We start from the raw sequence: 15,861 nt of genomic DNA, 5'->3' as shown, positions 1-15,861 counted from the left end.
GCCCTCAGACTCATTTCTGCCACCCTCCACCAGAGAACTGCGTGATCAAAAGACAGTGTAAAACTTCGCCCTCACAGAAGTGCTTGGGCACTCTCACCTGACCTGAGAGCGCATTAACCCACCAGGCTTTGCATTTTGTGGGCTTTTCTCCCCATCCCTGACAGATCAAGACTTTCAATTGTCACTTCAATCAAGCCTCATCACAGATCCATGGGCGCTGATTATGTATCTTCCTACTCTTACCCTTTTTTCTCTTTCTTCCTTTCTTTTCCCTTATGTATTTCTTAAGCAGGTGGTATCTTTATGCTTTGGTATTTCCATATTACTATATATAATAACAACCAAAATGGCTATATGTATTTGCTTTGCATTGCAACCAATTGTTCCAAATATGTGTATATTTATAAAAACCCAATATATGTATATTTACAAACACCAATCCTTCAGTGGCATTTCACTCTAATCTGCTGCAAGAGATCCATTAAGAAGAACTTGAGTTACCCTCAGGGGCAAGCCATAACATCATGGAAAACTCTTGTTAAAGTCCTTATATTGCACTGTCAAGAAAAGGCATCCTATGATCAGTTTTGACTATTTAGCCCAGGGAGGTACATACCAACAGGCTGACTTACCTGCAGCACCAGCCTCTTGGTGCTCTGTGTGATTTCCAGGACCAGGAATAGGTGGCACAAGGGCTTGCCTGTCTGCTTCTGGTATGTCATCTCCACTGTCAAAGTCAAACTGTTCTCCCTCATCCTCCTCTTCATCATTCGGACCCGTGGCTTTTGCTTCATGCCCTAGAACTGTGCAGAAAGACACACCTTTGGTTGCTTGCTCTTAAGAATGATTTCATGGGACCAGTAAATGCTCCACATTACAAATGAAGCTTACACAATGAACCCTTAGATTCTTAGGTTACTGGAACAGAACAAAAGTTGATTGATGTGTTGATAAGCTCATGCTGTTTTCAATAAATCCTTTAGTGCAAACAAGGAAACTACGTGGAAAGAAATAAACAAGTAATAATGCAAATACACTTGCTTTTGTCATAATGAGCTAGAAGATTTTTAGAAAAAAACACTTAAACAGCCAATTTTTAACCAAGAAAACTTCACAGATGAATTTATTTGCACAGGGACATTGCAACTTTATAACTTCAAGTCCTTTTTCCTTACTAACTCAAAACTCCTATGTCTATTCTTTCCTAACATTGTGCAAATTCCAGTGACAATAACTTTAAACCAAGGACCTCATTTAGCCCAATTTACCAAACACGTGCATTCTGGTGTAGGGAGGATGTGGAACCTCTGAAGAAGTAATGGCTGAAATATGACACCCTAATATGGACAGGAAGGGTGGATGTGGGATTTTTTTTTCTCTGTGCTTGGGAAGATACTGGAGCACAGATCTGGCACTGTACATGGGGCTGGAGAGGGAGGAGAAAGAAGTACATGGCAGTTTCCCCATGCTACTGGGGAAAACCCATGAAAATTTAAACCCCTTCATGTACCTACAGCATAAAATAATACCCTAAAAAGATAAAGATGTAAACACACAAGTATGTTATAAAAATTTACCTGAAGGTGATAAGGCTCCCTCCCTCCCCTTCCTCAGGTAACATAAAATGAAAAATAAGTCCTTGCAAAGATGATTGGATCTGCTGCATCATGATGATGTTATCAGCTATCCTACCATCCAGGACACATTTTTTTTATCTTTATGATAAAACCCACATCACCCTAAAGCTCTAGACTGCTTAGATTGTCATGGTAATCAGCATTCCTGCCAAGGCTTCTGTTTCTTCAGGCAGGCTGAGCCAGCATATTTTGCCGCAGCCACAATAACAAGATCTTTTCATGCAGCCTCTCTGCAGGAGAAGAAGTGAACTAATTGCAAAAATAGTAAGGAACAAAAAACCCAGATTATCCTGCATTTATTGTCATGTGTTATGGCTGAGGCAGCAGGACATTTATTTCATTTTGATTAATTCCTTTCAAAAACTCTTCTGTATGAGTCAGGCTTCTCAGTTTTGCTTTGTCCATTAGCATTCTTTTTCTCATGAAAGATGCAAGAAATTCTTCAGAGCTCTTCCAAGTGATTAAAGACAACATAGCATTCTTCCTGATTCAGCATCCATCTGACTAAACTGTAATAGTTGTTGCTTGACAGTGTAATGGGAAAAAAGTAATAAAAGGGGAGGAAGATGCCTTTTCAACATGAGTAAAAAAAATTAAAATTGGATGTGCCACCTATATTTTTCTGTCGTGGCTATTAACACTGCCCACCACATTCATTTCAAACGTTTACTTTGCATCACAGATAAACAAGGCACAGAACCTCATAAATGGGCACTACAGCCTGGAAAGATCCCATAATCACGTCACTGATGGAACAGCAGGTTAAGATTACAAAAAGAGACAAAAAAAGAAAGAATACATCATCCATCAGAAAGGGTAGACAGGAGACAAACATCCTCAGTTCAGAAAGTTTTAAAACTGTGTTTCAGTTTTGTATCACTTCTACATTTGCTTAATTCTGCAGTCTATACTTTAGCCTTTTAAATTTCCAGATACCTTCATCTCATGTCTAATAAAAGTATTTTCCTTTAAGCTTTTAATATCAAGGGCATACTATTTAAATTGATGGAAAAAGTATTAAAAAAAAAGGATGGGGCTTTTGCTTCAACTTAAGAGCTGACCAGAAACTGCAGACAAATACAGATTATGTCACACAAAAAAGACAAATTCCTATTTTGAAAATACATGTTTTCCACAGCTGTTTGTGTATGTCACAACAACACAGAGACAAAAGCTCTTTTTAAATGTGACAATTGGGAAGAGTGACAGCATTAGACCCAGGCTGAATCTGGCTACTAAATACCACCAGAGATCTTGCAAGATTTCATGCTCATGAAGATAGCCAGTTCCTCCTACCCTTTATATGCAAATCAAAGGGTCAAAGCCAAATAGTGCACGAGGCAAGGGCAGGAAAAAAAAAAAAGGAGGGAGGAGAAGGGGATCTGGGAGTCTGGTGGGTGGGTGTGTGAGGGGGGGATTTCCAAAGGCACCCTCTCTTGCAAAAAACACACAGAGGACAATTTTTTTTCTAAATCATAATTTTAAAATGCAACTTTTTTTCTGAAGTAATAATCACACAATGCTTAGTATGACAGAGTCTGTCTGGAATTACTTCAAATAATTAAATTAGTTACTACAAATCCAATTTTCCCTTTCACCACTTCTCACATCCTTAGCTTTATGAGTGCCAACCAGAACCATGAGAACACAAAAATTGATGGAACTTGTTCGTTTTATGGCAATACTACCCTGAGAGGTCTTCAGAGAAATTCGTGCATTTCTAAAAATTTATATTTGGAGTTTTCAAGACTGGAAAATTCTGATATAATGGAAACATTGTCTTCCAGTTAAATTAAGTATGAAAGTGCTAATTTAAAATCAGAAAAAGGAATACATGTTCTCAAAACTGTGCACGCATACAGTGTTATGATTTTCTATGCTTTGTTATCCAGTGAAATGACATTTCTTAAATTTACTTCAAAAACAAGCTCACTAGGGTGTGTTTACAGAGACCTGCTGGGGCATAGACAATTTAAAAAATGTTTGGTTGTTGTCTGTGAATTGCAAAGCCTTCTTGGCACCACTTGCCTTCCCATCCATTATCCTCAATTATTTATAGTTCAATGTAATACAGCTAAGGAGTTAAAAGAATGACATTAATTTTAAAGCCCAGATTAAGTCAGTGAAGCTTCATTAATAGTTTTCATAAACACTTTCTTTTAGTGACACAGAAGTAAGATAAAATAGCCTTGCACTTACTATCAAGCACCCTTTGAATACAATATGGACACACTGGAAATAATAAAAGCACTCCAAATGCCTTTCCCCCCTCGCAATCCCCTAAATCCATGAGAAGTCAACTGAAGAAATCAACTTGCCTCCATGAAAAACCATGATAAAGAAGAATGAAATAGAACCCCAAGCACAAACAGTTCAGCAGTCTGGGCCATAGTAACAATAAACTGGAAGCCCTGGACATAATCAGCCATGCTGCCACAAGAAATACAAAACCGGTATGTTTTAAAGTTTGAAAATATTTTTAGAAATGGAAGGATTCTGTATAATTAGGAATGTCATCTTTGCAATCAGTTGTACTCTTTTTTTTTTTTTAACTTCACAGGCTATTATAGAACAAAAAGCAGAAGTGCATCTATTATATTTAAAGAACTCAATAACTATTTTAGTCACTTCAGCCATGACCAATGAAGGAAATAAGTGTACAGTGCCTCAAATGGCAACATATCTAATTATTATTTAGTAAAAAATATGAATACATGAATAACAACTGAATACACTTGAACCTAAAACACACTGGCAGGAGTTGCCTGCTCTTATTCCAACATGCAGTTTTAAAACATTTCTCTTTTTTGTTCATTATTTCGGATTGCAACCAGACACTTAGGACTGCAAAGACCTACCTTCCTTTCAAAAGAATTTCCCAAACGTTTCAACTTTCTACAAATACTTGAGTATCTTGAAATACACAAAACTTTTTAGTAAAAACAAAAAAAAGTTTAAAATGTTATTATCCCAGAATATTTTTAGATATTAAAAATTCACTAACTTACACAGGTTACAAGTCAAAACAAACTGCCAGACATAGCAATCTAAACGTTTATTATTTGTCCTTGATACATTCCAGAGATTTCTCTGATGAGATAGCCTTCCCTATACAGATCCTCCCTGTATTTCTAGGACAGTTAAAATCTGTCGAGCTACTTATGGAAGTGTACAACAGAAATAAGTACTGAAAGCATGCAGATACCAGGAATGACTCAATTTTTAAAGTTACCATTAATTTGTTGGTAAAACTAACCATTTGGGGCCAAACACACCCTGCTGACTCTGTTCCAGGATAAATAGGATGTGAAGCTGTTCCCTTTTTATTTCAGAAGAGATTTCGTAGCAGAGGCTTGGTGCTTGTCAGGATGGTTAACCTGTGCTAGGAACATTCCCGCCCTGCAGAAGCTTCCTGATTTGGCCAACTTTGTAAAATAACAGCTGCATCATATTCAGCAGGAACTTGAAGACAGGTTTCAAGAAACTTGGTCACCACTGGACAGCCTCTTGCTTCTCCCAGCTTGAAAGCACTACTTACGTTGCATTCCTACAGCTAGAAAGAAACGTGATATTTTCAACCCACTCATCTCTCACTTGTGACCACTAATTCTTCAGTTCCAGGAGAGAAAACTGCAGTTAAATATTCTTATTTTAAAAGAATACTCTGGTACTCAGCTGACACATTGCTCTTCTGCCCTTCCTCAAAGGACATCCGCACCAGCACCAGCAGGGACAGCGGCAAGTGCAGGGCAGGAGGGACCCTGCAGGAAAAAGGCTGAACTGTACCATCAAGTGCTTCTGTCAGCCATGCCCTTCACTGACACTCCCCAGTCACACAGGACATCCACCAGCACACCACTGGCATCCATAAATCACCTCCTCACACAGTCACACGGGTGGAAAGTATCTATTTTGCTGGGAGAAAATAAACATCGAGGACAAAACTGCATATGCAAAAACACACGAGCGAGCACTCCTTCCCATGGGAAGTGGACTGGAGCCAAGGGCTTTCATTCCCCTTGCACTCACAGTTGTGCTAAGCTGGCACTGCAGGGAACCCAGGTCCTTGTGGTACAAGCATACTGCTAATTACACACACATCCCAAAGCATGACCACAATGTCAGCATTACCAGTCTCCGTGGAAAACAGTACAAAAAACCCCCCAACCAAACTAAAGAGTATACATTCACACAAAAAGTGTTTCCATTGATGGAAACAAAAGCAATACCACATGAATTAAGAGGCTTTCCCTGCAAATAATAACAAAGAAATGCTTCTTTAGTATTTTGCAAATACACACAATACATACTAATTATGTTGTTGAGCATGCACAACAGATATTGTTCTTCTGGATAAAAAACAAATTCAAAACCAGAGTCAGAAGAGTAATGAATCTGCCTGCTCAAGTTTCAGAGAGTCTGCTAAGAACAGCATGCCTATATCTAAAAAAATTCTTTCTTGAAATAAAGCCCAGGTCTGTGGATATTAGGAGAGATTTACAAATAGCAAACCTCTGAAGTTTACAAACTACTCACGTTCCAAAAACTTAGTCTTAATTAGCTAAAGCTTAAAAGAACTGAGTTGCAAAAAATCAAAAGTCTAAAAAAAAAGCATTAAGACATGAGCCAGGCTGTCCAGAGAAAAGCAGGAGCAACACCAGCAGACTTGCGTCCTTTGTAGCCTCATTGTGCTTTCCAGCTACCCAATAACCTGAAAGGCAGCTAAGTAAAATCAGTGGGTTTGTGGCCATTTTACTTTCAATACTCAGCACACTGTGGCCACTGGTATGCCCGTCACCACTAGGAACATAGATCAAGCCTGATCCAGAGGATGTCTTTTCCACCTCAGCACCATATAAGCACATTCTGACATACGAATTTCACCAAGAAATTTGCTGGTGCTGTAAGGAAGCCTGTACAGAACATTATTAAGAATTCTGCATAAATACCTGAGAGAGCCCTCACTATGCTTTTGCACCTATCCATATTAAAGGCTACCAGCCTTTCCATCAGTATTCAAGGAATACCACCCACACTTAACCCTTAGCGCCCCAAGGTCACCCTCTGAATTGATGTGAAAGCCACCAAGCAGCTGAGCTGAGGTACAACAGGTCTGCTGATGGGGCTGTGCAGCCAAGCTCAGCTCAGCTACTGCACACAAAACCCACTGAACTCTCCTACAACGTGCGGCCAAATGGACAGCCCACACAGGGAATGGGAAAACCAGAGAGTTCTAATAAAACAGAAATCAAACAGCAGACTACAACAAAGTCATTAAGAAATGAAGCATCCATCTCTGGCAGTGACAAGGACAAAGAATGTTGGCCAACCATAAGGTACAAATGACATACGAAGGAAAGACAAAAAAAATTTCTAGAAAATGCAGTTTTGACCATGTAGTCAACAATTTTATGAAAAATGTGATAAACATAAGCTGTTTTTGTTCACTAGAGGTCAACAACTCAAATAGCAGAAAGTTACTATGTTACTATCTAAGCTATAGAAAAGCCATATGCAAATATGCTCTTGCTCAATCCTTTTCTGTACTTGCTTAATTAGTTTTAAGTTCAGAAACCTGAGCACAGCGCCATATAAGGGAAAAGGCAACCGGAGGATGACTACCCGCCTTCATCGCTACGACCACTGGGAGGGCAGAAAAAGACCCCCTAGCAACAGGTCGCACACACACAAAGTACAACAGGAAGGACACGTTCAGATAAAAAGAAGAGATAAAAAGGTGTGACCTGGAATTTTGCACGGTGCGGCAGTTGGCAGAGCGGAGACTCTTCTGCCGTCAAGCACCTGTATTTGCCTTTGCCTTGCCTGCTGTAATCTAATAAATTCTGATTGGAATCCTTACTTTGGTCTCCAGTCTATTACAAAAAATAAACATTTTTAAGGAAAATTCCACCAGCGAGAGCAGTCTGGCTTCTTATTTACTTCTATATTTCTTTTTTCTATCAGTTATCAACTATTAATATCTATATTTCCAAATAATTACCTACACTTTGAAGCAATTACTGTTTAATGGTCTGAGGCATATGCATTTCTCTAATACAGTCTGTTTAATTCTAGTTAGCAATACAAAACTGCTGAATCATCTAGCAATACCTTGGATCAAAAGCTCTTTAAAAGTAATTGGGAACCCTATGAAGCAGAAGGCAGCCAGACACGCCCTGGAGATCTAAAACAGGGAGCATGAGATCCCACCTCCACAGAAAGAAAACATACAGCTCAGGTGCATAAACTATCATACTAAAGAAAAGCTGAAAGCCAACCAGAGTAAAAGCTTCAGTTTTTAGGTCTTGGATCATTCTAGCAGCATCTTTCTACCAGGATGGCACAGTCTGGTTAAGAAGCTGGCAAAGGATTTTACTTAATTTTTAGATCATGTTTTTTCCTCCACCTTGGCAGCAACTGTACATACTTCCTAGTCTAAACCTTCAGATGACTTAGGCAAAGGGATAGCTAAATCCTGGATCATTGGTCTAGGCTGAACAACCCTTTGTCTAGCAATGTCAACACTTAAGCATTTACTGAGCCCCCAAAAGCACCACTTAGAACACTTAAAAGCCTGACTTCAACAGATGCTGACATGCAGCCATTCCTATTCTCAGCCCACCTCCACAATAGCCCAGGCAGGGATGAGCAGATGCACATAGCTCCAGGAATCCATTGTCCTTCTGGACACACTGCCAAAGGCTCCTTGTTCCCAACAACTACAACTCCAGCTAACACTCTGAGCACTGAGTGCAACCTGTTCACATGCTTAAAAATAATTAAGATTTAACTATTTGTGTTTTCCCTTCGATGAATTCTGGACAAAGAAAAAAACTAGGTGTTAAATTTTACAGCAATTTACTGTATCTTTTACTAAAAACCATACAAACTAGAACAGAATGGTATGTCCTGTAAACCCAGGACAATACTGGAAATATTATGGATTTCAGCTGGCCTCTTAGGTCCTCATTTCTATGGTTACCTTTCCATTCAGCCTAAAGAGCACTGATCAAATAGACTGATTTGTAAACTAAGCATAATATACTCAAAATATGACAAATCCATTATCTCAGCAACTAATGAGAAGGGAGTTTTATAGCATCCCCTTTCTTAGTATTACTTTTAGTTATTATTTGAACACATCTTGATCTTCTTTGCCCTAGCATGGTGAGGTCCAGTTTTAGCTCAAAAGAAAAGCCCTGTAGAATTTAAGAAAACTCATGAAACAGTAATTCTTACATCACTGAACTCTCAGAAATCCTGTTTTACAATACCCTTCTAACACACCTGCTATCCAAAGTTCTATCACCTTAGTGTATACTGTGGTGTACAATGGTGTTTCCTTGGGACCTTTCAGCCCAACAGCTTCAGAGCCCTTCTCACCATCCCCTTTCATTAGCCACGGAAGGGGAGGGAAGCTCTGCCTTGGCCTCAAGACTGGTCAAAGAAAACCACCATAACCAAATATCACCATTCAGACCCTCAGCCAGTACACATGGAAGTCAGGAAGGAATTTCTTCCAATATAAAGAGTCTTGTTAAGAATTGTGTATTTGTTTTCCCTGGCCAGGTTTTGGTAGTGCAGGAGCTACAGTGGTGGCTACTGTGAAAAGCTGCCAGAAGCTTCCCTCATGTCCAGCAGAGCCAATGCCAGCCAGATCTGAGAGAGATGCTGTGGGGAAAATGGATTTCATCTCAGCCACACAGTTGGCAAGTGCTATTCTCATGCAAACATGAGTGGGTCACCATCTGATATGCATGGGGAAACAGCAATCCCAGTCAAAGTTAATTTCACTTCTACTTCTCTTTGCAATACACAAGATTGCTGAGATTCCCCAGACAATTGCACCCAACCAATTCACTGCTCCCAGGGCAGCACCTGCATTTCCCTCTGTACCCCTCTGCCAACATACAGAATGGGGAAATACAGAGACTGGGAATCATCCATCAGTTGCATCTCCATGGCACCGAAGCACAGGCATCTTCCCTTCCAGCTCCTAGAGAAACTTTACCAGCATAAGGTGATCCAGAAATTATCATGCTTTCACCTAAACACAGTTATGAGCTCAACAACAGACTATTTAACAGTACTACTTGCAACAACCCTCCTTTGACCTACTAAATCATCTCTGTATTCATTTTTACGGAAATATGATAAGTAACAAAGATATTTTAATGAGGAAGAAGAAAAGATAATCTATACAGGGGGTTGGAAAGATCTTCTCCCAAAAATGTTTAACATGTATGTTTCACTCAGGCATAGTTTCAATTCACATGCAGGAAAGCAAGCAGCACCTAATAAACACCTCATTCAAAAATCCAACAATTTATTTACTATAATGCAGACAAGCTTTTATCTGAGACAATCTCATGCACAAGGTAAGGGAATTATAACAAATTATAAAAAACATTATATTTCCGTAAACCTAGAGTAGAATCATTACAGAGGCTTTAGGCATGGTTAGTGAATATTTATTGAGTTCAGTGAAAACAGAAGTAAAAAACTCCAAAAAAAATTTGTCAGTTCTTTGCCAGCAATTTATCCCAGCCAGTTAATGATAGATACAAGTCCTAAAAAGGCAAAGAAATGTAGAAAAAAAACAAAAAACAACTCACCACCTTCTTACATGTTGGCTGACTAAAATTAAAATTTCAGACCTTAGTTTCAACAGTTCATTGAAAGAATACCCAAAAATCAGCACAAATTTCTTTAAAATTTCGGGGGATTTTTTTTAAGTAATCAACACTAATTACCACCAACCAATGTTCAGTTTTGCTGCAGTCCCCTGTAAGGCCTTTATCTCATCAACAACTTTCTGATTAACATGTCTGGGCTTTGTCCCTACACAGACCTAGCAAGTAAAGTCAAGTCATCTTAAAGAGCAGCTGAGTAAACAAGAAAAACTCAACAAAACAACTAAATCTTTTATTCAGGAAGTAACACCAAATACTATCAAAAGAATTAAATTCACCCCCAAGAAATCCATAACAGTGACTCATTTAACATGTTCTAAACATGTAGCAAAGTTTTTAACATTTTCTTCAAAAAAACAAAAAAAAATGTAATTACATCTATATATAGTGTTTTCTCTGTCTTCCCCCCCCCCCCTGTGGATACTAAAACAAAAAATAAGCTATTTATTGATCTATTCATTTTCTTTCTATTTTTATTTCCCCAACATACAAATCTACTCGGCTAGAAGAAAAAATACGTAATTAGGAGTAACATGTGATACCATTAACGGCTCTTGCAAAGGGAATTTTCTTGTTACTCTTCATTACACAGCTTGTCTGATTGTCACATTAAATAATTAATCCTCACCTTAAACAATGCATTTTTCTTCATTTACTGAGAGAAATGTGACCTTTAGAAATAAATAAATTGTTCTGTTACAGATGGGATGTCAGACACCAGCAATCTATTGCCAGTTTCAAAACAAGGAGCCATTCTAACTACAATTCATATTCTGTTCTCATTCTTCTGAAGTCTTGGCTCCCTTTTACAATCATTGTAACTGTCTGTATGCTGAAAATAGATACCTAACAATATTGTTTAGCCCAAGAACCAACTCCTTCATATCTGCAGCTTAATTTAAGCAATGTCTTATTTCCCCAATCACACTAAATAAATACAATCTTAGGGTCTTCAATATTCTGTACTTTCAGAAACTAAATCATAAAACATACAGTGCTTCTCTTGTCGATACTAAAAAGCCCAGTTTAACACCTCTTGTCTCAGTCACAAAATCAGCTGTCTAGAACTGTTAAACTCTGATATTTTTCACTAAATGGTAGAAAAGGTACCTAAATAATCTGAAAGAATACATATAGAATACAGAATAAAAGCAGCTTCCCTGTCATAGAAATACATTTGTCTCTACAGTAAAGCATAGCAGGTTACCAGCAGCTCCTTACTCGAGTAAATAAAATTTTTCTATTAAGTTGGTGGGGGTTTGTTGAGTTTGAGTTTTTGGCTTGGTGGGGTTTTTTGTTTGCTGGTGGAGCTTGGTGTTTTTTGTTTGGTTTTGTTTATTATAATATATAAGGCCACTCCAGTGGAAACTTTTATGAGAGCACAGTTGTTTCTACTTCACTCTTACCCAAGGACACAGGCCAGACTTCCTTCTCAGGGACAGAGGAGCAAGGACTATTTTAGCGTTCTGGCCCTGACAGGGAAACAACAAAAAATAACTGCGGAAAGACAGCATTCAGTTCCATACAGGATATCCAGATTTAAGTCCTTGGCCTCCTTGTTCTACATGTCTCCATATCAGGAGCAAAGAAATATCCCACTCCTAGGTCTAAAGAGGTGATTGTTTTTATATAAAAAGGTGTACAAAATTGGTGTCTAGGAGATATTTTTAGTTATTACCAGTTTTATTTCAAAGAACATCTTAAATCCCAAACTTCAGCATGACAAGGATTCTAATCTAGCTTTAGCCAAGGAACTGGGGACAATGGTGTGGCTGAGTGAACATCCAGCCCTCCACTACACTTGGTCCTTAAGGGCACCTCTCATACTTCTCAAATGAAGATGATTCTCTCTCAGGTAGAGAGAATATTTGGCAATAATATGAAGACTATGCATTCAAATTAATTCTAACAACATCCTTGTACAAACACTTTCAGTAAAGTGAATATTCAGTATTTCACTATAAAATTTTAACGGACCATTTACGTTAATTTTCTATAAATGGCAAAAAACCCCAAAAGTATACTCAGTATGAGGAAAACACCCAATGCTTTCTAATAATTTCACAGAGAAATCACATGAGGCATAGTGCCATGTACCAGAAAGAGTGAGAGACAGACATATTCAGAGACAATGAAACTGCAAAAACTAAGCCTCCTTGACAGAGAAAGTACCTCCAGTTTCCTTGGGCAAGAAGCTGCTTCTCAGGTATCCATCCTGCTCGGCAAACAACACAGCCTTCCTTTGGATACAGGCCCTGATAAACACCTCTCAAGTCCTCACTTAAGAAAAGGACTTCCACTTTGCAAGATCACCAGATGTTTTCCAAGTAGAGGAATGAAAAACTGCCAGACGTGACATCTCCTAATCAAGCAGTAATCACACAAGTACAGACCATCACAGGTAAACACCATCCTAACATTAACATCCAGCTTCCAGTCCCAGCTGTTCAGTGTGAAGGTAAGTCCAGTACACAAGAGACTCAATATGGTTCCAGTTCTCAGAACTACCAGCTCGGTAATTCCTGCCTCCCTTCTGCAGTCCACAGCATATGCTCTTCTTGTCTAAACGAGTTTGGTTAAGGACACCCCATTACAGCAACCAATTAAAAGCATAATTATAATTCACACCCACAATAAAATTTACCATTTTCATTTAGCTTTCAATAAAGGATTTTTTTTTGGTTGACAGAACAAGAATCATCCTCCATTTTATTTCACAAGATAGCCATGGAATTCTTTTCTGTAAGAAGTTCTAAATACCTGCACTTCATGCCTAATTAATATGTACAGATACACTGAATAAGGGAACATGAGCTAGCATGATCATTGCAAGTATCCATTTTGGAAGGACTTTTTTTGATTTTGCTCTTACCCAAGGAAGCCTTTGCATCTACCCCACTCCCAACTGCTCCGAGGGTTGCTAATAAATACACTGCCTTAACATACACAGAGAAAAATACTATGACATTTTAATCATGGCTAGAAGAGGAAGCTCTTTTTAAAGCAATCTAGAGGACAGAACATACAGGCAATAATTTTCCAGGTTACTCACTACTTGAATTTGCTCTGAGGTAGGAAAGGTAACCAGCACAGACTTGTCACTACCTGATTAGCAATGCATGAATGGAATGTCCAAACATCTATGAACAGATAAGGTGCATAAGCAGAATAAATTAAAACAAATAAAATATGTTACATTCCATTCTTTTATCACATGTTAATTTTCCTTATCAAGTAGTAGCAGAAGTATCTTCACTATTAAGTGAAGATACTTTACTGCACCTTAACTTAAACAAGGTGGCTATGGCTAATGAAAACACATTATTTAACCTTTCATCTATTTTCATGCAACATCCCCATGACGAAGATGAAGGTTTACTACTATTCTTCCCCTTTGTATACATTAAGATTCATAAAAAATAAGTTTGGAGAATTTTCCTGGCAAAACCACAGAAAACTTACTCAACAGGAATTAAGCAGAGATTTATACTGCAAGTTATGCACCTGTAAATAGAAAGAAGCCCAGATGACTTTCAGCACTGCAGCTTGTTAGGACAAAAAATAAGCAAAAAACAAATTCCCACAACATCATAAGAACTTTATTTTTAAAAAAGCAATTGATTTCATCTGTGGCCCCAGTGTGGGATTTTAGAATCATAATGCCAAAAGTAAGAAATTTTTTTTAATGGTTCTGCACCTAACAAGAATCTCATCCTCACTATGAACTAGGACAACCCATCTATGTGCCCTGACAAGTGCTGCTCACCCCTCCTGAACAGACACATGGATGGCCAGTATATAAACAAGCAAAATAAACTTCATTTGTTAGTTATGTGTATTTGCTATCATACTTGGCCCTAAAATGCTCACTTCTTATCCATCTGCAAAACAGGTAAGGAAAATTATCTAGAAGTGAACTAAAATGTCTTTTAGCATAATTATTAAAATTTATACTCACTGCTAATACCTTTAATATGTTTTTAAGAGAGTTAGCAATGGCAAACTAAAAGAATATATAAGTTCCACTAGTTTCAGACAAAACTTTTTCAGGTGAGAGAGAAGTCACAGAATATTCTGAGCTGGAAGGGACCCACAAAGCTCATCAAAGTCCCAGTCTGGGCTATGCACATGGCCACCCTGGAGTCATACCCATGCGCCCGAGAGCGTTAACCGAGCACTTTTTGAACTCCGTCAGGCTTGGTGCTGATCTGCAGGGAGCCTTTCCAAATCCCATCCTACCTCTCTCCCCTGCCCCCCAAAGAAAAGTATCAATTGATATTGATGCAAGATTAGGTAGAGCAGAATCACAATTTATGTTAAATAAATCTAATCTCAGCCTATTAAGAACTGACACGTCTGAAAATTAAGGACATGATATACATAGTTCTATACGCCACAAAAGCATTCGCTGCAAAAGAACTTGAATTCTGGAATGGTACTGAACTGCATCACCCTGAAATCTTGTCAGAGCATCCCACCAGCCAAAATTCTGCAAAATGTTGGAGCTGTTGCCACAATTATTGGCTGTCTTTGAAAACAGCAGCTTCTGCTCAAGTGGAAATATTGATTCCTTAGAGATGGCTCTTCCACTACAGCACTTACATTGCTTAGGAGATGGATTGTCCTGTAGAGATAGTTTCGCAGTAATTGTCACTAAACAAAACTGAGCTAAATTCAGGATCCTGACCATGTGGATTAGGACATGGACAACCAAGCAATTGTTGCCAACAATAACCTCAGTGATACCTCAGAGGATAAATTAAACTGCCAATAATGTTGGCCTGAAATCTAACCTGTTAAAAGCTGATTTCACAAGTTTCTGCTTCTTTCACACTCCCAACTCCCTAGGCAGTATCTAGCAACAGACCTCTATCTGTGGCAGTGCCTAAACTAGAAAAAAGGTAGTTCTGATCTAGAATGACAATTCCCAAATTTCTACCAAACAAAACTAAGATCAAATCTTTTATACTCAAAGGGCTTCATATAAGTTCTGTGTGAACATTAAGTGAAATTCCTATAGGCAATAATGTATATTATTTATATATGTTAATATATGCATATATACATATATATAAAAATAAAGTGCAAGTCCATAAGTAATATTGCCCTATATAAGGAACAGATAATGTACAGAAAAATCCCTATATATACAAACTATAATAGCAACTTAACAAAAATAAGATCTCTGTAAATTTATGTTTTGGGATGACCAGAACAAGCACATAATACTTCTATAAAGTGTCCCAGCATCCAGCTACCAAAAGCAAAATCCTGTGAAGTATTAAAATATGTAGTAGCAAGCACTACACAATGATATGCTTACAGGAAACCAAACAGGATTAAAAATCACCACGCACAATGTTCCCTTTGAGCATAAATGCAAAAGGCAGTTTGTAGATCCTACCTTTGTGCTCTCAGAAACCTGGGTTACACGAGAGGCCATCCAGCTACCAGCAGAGAGCAGGCAAGGGGCACTGAGTGTCAACTTTACACAAAGAGCCCTTAGTCCAGCATCCAAATACTCTTCTGAA

The 15,861-nt window shown here is 38.3% G+C and overlaps 1 protein-coding gene across 1 annotated transcript in view; it reads right to left on the bottom strand.

Annotated features, from left to right (window-relative positions):
- ARHGEF10 (Rho guanine nucleotide exchange factor 10) overlaps positions 1–15,861 on the bottom strand; it is a 107,060-nt gene that overhangs the window by 77,809 nt on the left and 13,390 nt on the right. Inside the window, 1 exon segment of the mRNA XM_066314903.1 lies at positions 633–803. Coding sequence (XP_066171000.1) covers positions 633–803 — 171 coding nt within the window.

Source organism: Sylvia atricapilla, chromosome 3, assembly GCF_009819655.1.
Source record: "Sylvia atricapilla isolate bSylAtr1 chromosome 3, bSylAtr1.pri, whole genome shotgun sequence".
Taxonomy (NCBI): Eukaryota; Metazoa; Chordata; class Aves; order Passeriformes; family Sylviidae; genus Sylvia; species Sylvia atricapilla.
Note: the sequence above shows the minus strand (reverse complement) of the source record. Positions and strands in the feature narration are given on the sequence as shown.